This window comes from Babylonia areolata, chromosome 1, assembly GCF_041734735.1.
Source record: "Babylonia areolata isolate BAREFJ2019XMU chromosome 1, ASM4173473v1, whole genome shotgun sequence".
Taxonomy (NCBI): domain Eukaryota; kingdom Metazoa; phylum Mollusca; class Gastropoda; order Neogastropoda; family Buccinidae; genus Babylonia; species Babylonia areolata.
Window position 1 is genome coordinate 48,575,815 of NC_134876.1, and position 10,000 is coordinate 48,585,814.

At 42.0% G+C, this 10,000-nt stretch overlaps 2 protein-coding genes across 3 annotated transcripts in view; one reads left to right on the forward strand and one right to left on the reverse strand.

Moving 5' to 3' along the window:
* LOC143283566 (transmembrane channel-like protein 7) overlaps positions 1–3,801 on the forward strand; it is a 14,329-nt gene extending 10,528 nt beyond the window's left edge. The window contains exons 9-11 of the mRNA XM_076589817.1: positions 529–663; positions 2,011–2,089; positions 3,706–3,801. Of these exons, the coding sequence (XP_076445932.1) occupies positions 529–663; positions 2,011–2,089; positions 3,706–3,801 (310 nt within the window). The remainder of the gene's footprint in view (positions 1–528; positions 664–2,010; positions 2,090–3,705) is intronic.
* Positions 3,802–8,805: 5,004 nt separating this feature from the next.
* The window catches only part of LOC143283643 (uncharacterized), a 5,134-nt gene continuing 3,939 nt past the window's right edge, over positions 8,806–10,000 (reverse strand). For both annotated transcript variants that reach the window (XM_076589844.1, XM_076589833.1), the window contains exon 3: positions 8,806–10,000. This exon is cut by the window's right edge and continues 1,307 nt beyond it. The gene's annotated coding sequence lies outside the window, so the exon portion shown is untranslated.

Consider the following 10,000-nt stretch of genomic DNA (forward strand, 5'->3'; position numbering starts at 1 on the left):
ACACACACACATATATATATATATATATATATATTCAAAATGTTTTTTCTAAAGAAAGCCATGCTTTTTGTCACTTGATGATTGGGAACTATTACTATAGTGTTTTCTAATGCGTCTTGGTCGGATTATGGGCCTGGTTTTTTTTGGTTAATTCATGGTCAGCCTTGGAGGCATGTCCTTGGTTTATGTGCAAGGGTGTGACCGTACATGTGTGCCCAGTTTTCCAGGTTTTTGGAATTGTTTTTCTTGCTGTTATTGGTCTGAAATTGTTCAGGATCTACTGTATCAGATGAAGAAAAAAAAAAAAGGAAAAAAGAAAAAAAGAAGAAAAGAAAAAAAGAAAAGAAAAAAAAAAAAGTTGCTCACGATACAGGATGATTATTAGCTTGTTGTTGCTCTGCTGTTTGTGTTGTGTGCTTAACGTGGTTCCCGAATAAAGATTTGTCTCTAAACAAACAATAGCGCTGTTTTGCTGCTGTTGCCGTCTGACTTCAGAATCAACCCATCCCAGAGCTGCGGTCCGTACAGGCTGTACTCTACTGAGGACTACGTCTTCTTGACCAGCCTGTCTGACGTCATATCGGACTGGCCGGGCTGGGCCTCCTCCGTCGTGTTCTTCTTCGGCACCACCACTTTCATTGTTCCCTGCTTCGTGGTGCTGTGGTCAGTTTCATTTTTGCAGTGTTGTGTTCTTGTGGGGTTTTTTTTTTTGTTTTTTTTTTGTTTTGTTGTTGTTGTTGTTGTCACGAATGTGTTTTGGAGTTATTATTGTTGATCAGCAGGGGTCACAGTTACATGAGCCATGAAGACTGCTTGGTTTCTTCTCTGCTTCTTCTTCGTTGGCACTTGCACTTTTCTTTGTGCCATGCTTAGTGAAAGTCTTGTCAGGCCTAGTTGTGTAAGTTTTGTTGTTGTTGTTGTTGTTTGTTTTTGTTTTTTTGTTCGCGCGTGTGCTTTGCCAGTCGGGTTTTGGTCGTTGTTCAGCAGGAATCACACAAACGTCAGCCAGTAAGGTTTTGCTTCTTGCTTTCTGCTTCGGTATAAACAATTATGGAATGGAATGCCCCACGTGACATTTGATTCAGATGGACCCTTTGTAAACCCATTATTTTGAATAGCCCTTGCCACGGTACTGAAGCCAGGGTGAAACTAACAGCGTGGAAAAACACACACACACACACACACACACACACACACACGCGGAAATACGTTTTTTTCTTTTTCAGATTTAGGCCCAGGCTTCTGACTAAAGGTACCAATCAAATATATGTATGTAGTTGAGTGATGGCGTAGATGTAACTCGTCCGCCTAGGAAGCGAGAGAATCTGAGCGCGCGGGTTCGAATAACGGCTCAGCCGCCGATATTTTCACCCCCTTCAGTAGACCTTGAGTGGTGGCCTGGACGCTAGTCATTCGGATTAGACGATAAACCGAGGTCCCGTGTGCAGCATGCACTTAGCGCACGTAAAGGAACCCAGGGCAACAAAAGGGTTCTTCCTGGCAAAATTCTGTAGAAAAATCCACTTCGATAGGAAAAACAAAACAACAAAAAAAAAAAAACTGCACGCAGGAAAAAATACAAAACAAAATGGGTGGTGCTGCAGTGTAGCGACGCGCTCTCCTTGGGGAGAGCAGCCCGAATTTCACACAGAGAAATCTGCTGTGATAAAAAGAAACACACACACACACACACACACACACACACACACACACACACACACACACACACACACACACATATATATATATATATATATATATATATATGGAGAGAGAGAGAGAGAGAGAGAGAGAGAGAGAGAATAAAGTCGGATCACAAAGTATTTAGGTGGGTACACAAATTGTTAACCTAAGCGTTGCAGAAATGTTGTTGCTTGTACACGTTATGACCAAAAATATGCGTCATGATGATTTCACAGGAATCTCGAAAAAAATTTTTTTTTCTCTTTTTTTTTTTTTCTCTTCTTTTAATTGTTCCGACTGTGATTAATTTCAATGCGTTTCTTTCAGCTTGCTGATTTACCACTACTGGGCAGTAGGAAAGGCGTACAAGACAATGGAGAAGATTCTGCGCCATCAGCTGAAAGGGGTTGGTATCATGTGTAATTGCCTTGCCGCTCAGTAGTCCTGTATACAAACCGTCTATATTTCGCCATGTAACCTGAAAGTAGCAAAGGAAGTGAAAAAAAAGGCCCCAAACTCAACAGCTACACATTATATTACGTGTGTAACGGGTTTGTGTAAGCGACTATGTGCATTTTAGGGCTGTAACCGTGAAGATTGTCATTATCTTCATATTCATAATCGTGAGCATCAGCATCTTCATTTTAATTGCATCGGTAAGTGGTAGTAGGTAAAAGTAAGATGGTAATAGTGTGTTTGCGTTGTTGCTGTTTTTATCGACATGCTGCTGTTTCCCTGATGTCACTTACACACACACACACACACACACACACACACACACACACACACACACACCTTACTTGCGTACACGCGCAAGGAAGAAATAGGACCCAGAAGATGTTGATCCAGCGTATGGATTAGAGTGCTTTTATAATGTACAGACTGCTTTTTTTTTGTTTTTGTTTTTGTTTTAAAGATGTTGTTTAACTCCTTGACTGCTGAATCGTGTCAAAATGTGATCAGTGTAACATGAATTTCGAATACAGTCACTGTGTTCTTTGTCAATGATGTCATTGATTTTGCTGAACCAATGCAATTCCTACAGGTCGAAGTCCAAACATAGAATTTTGGCTGTCTCTTCTGTGCTGTATGCTCTGTCTTAAACTCAGTAAGTGGTTCAGTGACGAATATGCTCTTCGTGCAGCAGCAGTCAAGAGGAAAATAAAATATCAAAAGATGTGAGTGAGGGAGAGTGACGGGACTAGTTTATTGTCCCTTGTTGTCTTGTATCGGGTAAGTTCTCAGTCTGCGTGCAGCTTGCAAAGCAACTGACAAGTCTATAGCTTCGTTTACACGGGATGCAACTGACTTGCAACCAATTTGCGACTAACTCTTTGAAACCGGCGGAGACTGGTGGAGACTGGTTGCCCCCGGTTGTGGCCCGTCGCTGCCGGTCTCAGAAACCAACGGATTTTCCCGATTTTTGGTTGCATGTTTGGTCGCAAGGCTCATTTTATTTCCACTCCAAGACCGATAATTTTTTGAGGGTCTTGCAACTAAACTGCGAAAAAAACAGTCGCCGCCGGTTGCCACAGCTTGCCGCTCGTCTCAGCCGGTTTCCAACAGGAAATTGATGACGCAAGCGGCACGCGTGTCACGGATTTTTCTGTCTGGCTTGGCAGACGCTCGCAGCGTGGTTTCTCGTCTGTGTTGCAACCGGCGGAGAACGGGGAGGAGCCTAGTTAGTTGCACGTAAGTCGCCGCCGGTTGCATCCTGCGGAGACCGTCCAGTCGCATGTACCAGCCTTGCAACCAAAATTTGAATTTGGTTGCAAGTTAGTTGCATCCCGTGTAAACGTAGTTTAATTAGAAACGTGCAACAGAAGCAAACTTTCTTTTTCAAGGCACGCTGTCAAGGCCTGACTGGCGCGGCGTTGGTTTCATGCAAAGATCAGACACCTTTACCTTTTCTTATTAACTTCTGTGCAGCAGATACGGTGTAGCGTATACGGGGTCGTCAGGTTCACACAGTTTTAACACCTTCTTGAAACCGAAAACTGAAAATGTTGTTTGCGTCCTCAGGAGGCACGAGACAGACAGTTCCTCCTGGCCAGAGTGAACGAAATGATCCAGCAAGGCGACTTTTATGGGTTTGATGGTGATGCCGTGGATGATTGATCAACTGTCCTGACGTTCTGCCGTGGACACCAGTCCTGCTCGTCCTCGACACCCATGCTCTTGACACACAAGCCCTGACACCTTTGTCCTTGACACCCACGTCCTTGACACCGATGTTCTTGACACATGCACGTCCCTGACACGTGCACATCCTTTGACACATGCACATCCATGACATCAATGTCCTTGATACCCACGGCCTAGACGCCCATGTCCTTGACATCTGCACGACCTTGAGACCCACGTCCTTGACCCCCCCCCGGCCCCCTAGGTATTGGCACCTGAGCCCTTGGCACCCAAGCCACTGACACCCACTTCCTTGACACTCACGCCGTTGACACCCACTTCCTTGACATCCACGTTGTTGACCCCTGCACATCCTTGACACCTCCACGTCACTGACATTCGTGTAGTGCAGTGCGTCATGACATACAGGACAGTCATGGTCGTCGTCATGGGGACTGTGTGACATGACTGGAACAAACATTGCACGCTGAGGTCATCACACATTGGGGAATGCTCTGCGTCACTTAATAGACACGCGCACGCACGCACATGCATGTACTAACGCACGCATATACGCGCACACACACACACACACACACGAACGCACTCATTCACACATGCACACACATACAAACACACGCAAAACACCCACCCACACACCTTCTTACTCACCCACTAATGCACTATGGTGGTGTGATTCTCGCATGTGAATGTTTATGAATGTAATTATTCTTTATCCAGTGTAACTCAGATCTGAAAAAAAAGAAGAAGAAAGTAAAAAAGACCAAACAAATAAAAACTATGTATATTGAATACCTATAACTATTTTGATATTACTATCACTATAAACTTTAGTTATGTAACCAGAACTGTTCCTTTTGCTTTTGTCTTCAATACCCCCCCCCCCCCCCCCCTCTTTTTATGATCATTATGTTATTTGTTTTTCATTTGCTGTTTTACCTTCCTTCATCCCGTAAGATTGCAGGGGTCTTTCAGTATAAATGGCATCCCCGCCATCTGGAAATTCTGTTCTGGAAATGCCCTCTTTTCTGTTGCTCTCTTTGTTTCTGTCTCTTTTCTCCCTTCACTCTTGGCTGCAAAATGCCTTTCCAGTGGACTTCTCTTCTTTCAACTCTTTTTTTTTTCTTTTCCCATTCGTCTTCTTCTGTCATTTTGATTAACCTCTGAAAAATTTTGCGCGCATCTTCACTTCGTGTATATCTATTGTATTTCCGTATACATTGACACTTATATAGTGTATGAAGTTCACCATCAAAAGAAGTTCTATTTATGTTGGGGTCGTTGGCAAATGAATGGATAACTTGGAAGATCAGTCAAAGCTCACGAGTATTTACATGCAAGGGAAGTAAGTAACTTCATAATTCGTACATGTGCAGTCGTCGTCGTGGAAATTGTTGTTCCCCTTCGATTATAAACCGGCGGAAAACCCCGAAAACCTCAATCATCAATTCAACACAGCCATTTCACCCACTCTAGGAAGACATTGTCGGGAATGGCCAGAGGGCAAAACTGATGCAGAAGTGAAGCTAGCTACTCATAGAGGAAAACAGTAAAGAAGAAGACATCATCATATACACAGATCGCTCAGTCACCAAAGGCCAGTCCGTTTGGGGATTCACTGCGAAACAAAATGGAAAAACAATTAGGGAAGAGAATGATGCCTACAAAGTCACAAGCTCCAGCGTAACGATGGAAGTTGAAGCTGTGACACATGCTCTCCAGTGGCTATCATCTATCCATATGCCTGGAAACCAACATGCCATGATTCTAACGGACTCAATGAACCTCATACAGAAAATAGAAAGTGGAATGGCAAGCCCAGAGTGGCGTGAGGCAATGCGCAACTTTCAGATTAAAAAAAACTTACATGGTCATACTGCCCGGGACATGCATGTGTTAAGGGAAATGAGCGGACTGACAGGCTTGCTGGTAACGCAACAACAACGAGCGGCCTACATCTAGGAAAATCGGAAATCCTCAGAAAAGTCAAAGAATACCAAAAAGAACAGGTACAAGGCCATCACACCATCGATCGCCTCAAAGAAATAAAGGTAGAGAGAGGGAGCGGCAGTAAGTCTAGCATGAAAGGTAGAGCACGATGCTTTGCATATCAAACGAATATCTGTGTGCTTTTCCAAATACATACTTTTGCATATCAAACGAATATCGGCATCATTTCCAAACCAACATTGCGCAGATTTCATCAAAACGGAACAGTCTCTGTGGGCTTTTCCAAATACAATAGACTGACCAACATGCTAGACGATCAAAGATCTTTTCCCACCCCTCTTGGGGCCAATCAGTGGCAACCTTTGTGCGTGCATGTATGTGTGTGTATGTCTGTGTGTTTGTGTGCGTGTGTGCGTGCGCGAGTGTGTAAGTGTAGACATGTGTCAGGAGAGCTCTGTGCACTTGCGTGTACGTCTGTGTGTGTGTGTGTGTGTGTGTGTGTGTGTGTGTGTGTGTGTGGAGGGTGAGGTATGTGTGTGTGTGTATGCATGTCTGTACTGTGTGTCGTGGAAGCTGCGATACGTAGACTAGAAATGAGTGTGTGGAGGAGGGGGAGGGGGGGTGGGGGTGGGGGTGCAGGGTAATTTGCGTGCTCGCGCGCATGTGTGTGTGCGTGTGTGTGTCGGGGCTCGTGTACGTTTATGTGTATATGTTTGTGCTTTCATATCTGTGAAACTGCATGTTTGTTGCATATCTGTTATGCAGGTGTATGTGTGAATGTGTGTCTGCATGCTTTACATTTATTTGCTTACTTATCATCATTATTGTCTTTTTAATTTATTTTCATTTATTATTATTATTTTTGTTGTTATTGTTATCATTATTATCATATTATTTATTTATTTATTTATTATTATTGTTGTTCTTCTTCTTATTATTATTTTCTGAAGGCCTGACTAAGCGCGTTGGGTTACGCTGCTGGTCAGGCATCTGCTTGGCAGATGTGGTGTAGCGTATATGGATTTGTCCGAACGCAGTGACGCCTCCTTGAGCTACTGATACTGGTACTTATAAACCGGTAGCACTGTTAAAAAATAATTCTGCATATCCTTAATTTCCAGTAGATATCACAGAAATAAAACAGCCAAGCACCAATCGAATCTTTGAAGCTTAGTACAGTTCAACGACTACTGTTTAATGGAATGCAGGCAATTAACATTTCAGCTGGGCGACCCATCGGAAATCGGCCAATTTCCGAAATCTGTGATGCAAGGCAAGGATTTTCTAAATTATGCACGTGATGGGATAAATGAAGGCTTTTCGGTTTTTATTTTTCTCTTAATGTCATATTTCTTTACTTTGATACTTTTGTTTTTTAATACTATATAAGTTTTATTTCGGATCGGCGTGCTTATTTGTGTGTGTAATAGAGAGAGAGAGAGGGAGAGAGAGAGAGGGAGAGAGAGAGAGAGAGAGAGAGAGAGAGAGAGAGAGAGAGAGAGAGAGTTTCAAGGATGCCTCAAAGCTTGAGAATTGACCCACATCTGTTTAAATACAAAAGGAAACACACACATACACACACACACACACACACACACACACACACACAGAAAAACCAAAAACAACAATAAATGGGAAAATCATTTATTTTCGAGGATAACACTGATGTGCTATTTTTTGTTATCCATTCCTAGGTCCACACTACATACTATATGATAAAAGCACAAGCTTGTAAGTACTACTGTTACTACTACTACTTCTACTACTACTGATCATAAGAAGAAAAAAAGAAGGAGAACAACAATAAACCCTAAAATCGGAAAACGCACGCGTAATACAATGACGTTGTTGGGGGATAGAGACACAGTAAGCACAATGGACAACTAGTCTGAGAGGAACAGCCAGCCAGGCATACACGTAGACATACAGACGATAGAAGACAGATAAAAAGGCACAGGAAGAAGGTATGGCATGAAGGAAAAACAACAAACAACGCCGTCAAGGGCTACAGAATAAATTAATTCAACATGCACAAAAATGAAAGGGAAAAAAAAAGATAAGAGACAGAGGGGTGTTTCTACAAACAGACGAACATTCATAATATTAACAAAGTTTTCATTCGTCGAAAGGGTCCTAACTTCAAAGAGAGTAGGAGACGGGTGCAAAGAGATACGAGAGAGTGAGAGACAGAGTGAGAAAGAGAGAAAACTACGACAAAAACATAAAACAACAAAACGAGAAACAAGAGTGAGTAGGGAGGAAAAGGGAAAAGAATCAGAATCATGTCTTTATCATGTCATTGAAATTCAGACTGATAAGGTCTGTGATACGCACATATCACAAACAGAACAGTGAAATGTAGCATACAACATAAAAACACAAAGCAAAGTCAGACTAAACCCGGAAAAGGTCGGCATTTCATTATCTAAAAAAAAAAGAAAAAGAAAAAAAAAAAAAAAAAAAAGAAACCCCAAAACACGCACATGCTAAAATAATTATACCTACAAAGATGCATATGTATAAGCGCACACTCGCACGCACACCGGTATGTACAAACGCATGCACATTAGCCTCTCTTGGACGAAAAGAAAGTATTATGGTAAGTTCAATATAAAACCAATACCAAATTTGAAAATAACAAAACGGAAAAAATGCTATTTCAGTATAAAGTTGGCACACACACACACACACGCGCGCGCGCGCACACACAATTTAGATACATAACATTAAGCATAAACACTTGCCACGCGACATCAAAATGGGGGTAAAATAATTCGTTTAGCAACTTATTTGATACAGAAATAATATTTATTTTAGTTATAAGAGTTTCGATTGTGAGACGATGTTTAGTGTCTTCCAGAAGGCAAACGTTGACAGTATTAGTTGAGTCCATGCCTGCATTCACTTGAAATCATGTTTCATTTTTGTGTTACTCGTTGTTCGTAAAGCACAGTTTGTCCATTCTGCCTCACTCCTATCTTGCCGCAGATTTTGTCTTTATCCTGTTCAGTACACTCATATATTTCACACACACACACACACACACACACACACACACACACACACACACACACACACACAGTATGACATTTCTTGTTGGCAAATGGCGTATTACATTTTTGATGCCAAGGGGATATTCAGCTTAAAAAAAGAGCACAGTTTGTCCATTTTGCCTCACTCATATCTTGCTTCAGATATTGTCTATATCTTATTCAGTACATTATTATACTTCACAGATAGATAGATAGATAGATAGATAGATAGAGAGAGAGAGAGAGAGAGAGAGAGAGAGAGAGAGAGAGAGATTATGACAATTTCTTGTTAGCAAATGGCATTTTATCTCTATGCCAAGGGGGGTAATGCAGCTTATAAAAGCGAAGACAAGAAAAGTAAATGAAAAATGATAAGGGGCAACAACAAGCAACAGAAATAAACAGATTAAAAAAAAAAAACTCAAACAATCATTAATTCATCCATATCCAAACGTCATAAATCAATATATTATGTTCCAGACTACTCATGCATATCAGTCAATCAGTGTCAATACGAACATGTGACTATCCAGCCGTATAGCTGAACCTGTTTCTTCTGTTTATTCATAATTCTTGAGTTATAATCTGTTAAATTCCAAATTATGTTTCTATCATGTTTACATTATCATGAGGTCAATCTTTTACTTCTGGTAATTCTATTCACACTCTCGCACAATCAGCATCGGAGTACGTGCCATCTCACGTTTCCGCGATTTTCTGATACTGAAGGGCTGACAGGCAGTGAGGAAGAACTGGCAGAACTGGTGAACACCATGGACAAAACATCAATAAAGGACAACCAGCAAGGACGCAAAAAAACAACAACAAAACTAAGATCAATGTCAGCGGACAACGGGTATAAAGGGGGCGGAGGGGGGGGGGGGGGGGGGATGGAGGGGGGGGGGGGGAGCAAGAACAAATTGTCACAATAACCACTAAAACCATTCTCCTTGTCGTCGAAATCACCGCTATGGGAATCACACTTTGTCATTCTCATCACTTGCCATATCAAAATCATCAGACTCGTCGCTGCCATCTCGCTTGACGTCATCCTCATCAACAACTTCAGCTCCATCATCGCCATCTGCTTCTTTTTCATTGCCGCTACCGTAGTCGCTATCGTCTTGCTCGTCGTCATCATCTTCAATCCAGTCATCACAGTCACCATTCTTGCTTGCCTTAATGAGCGT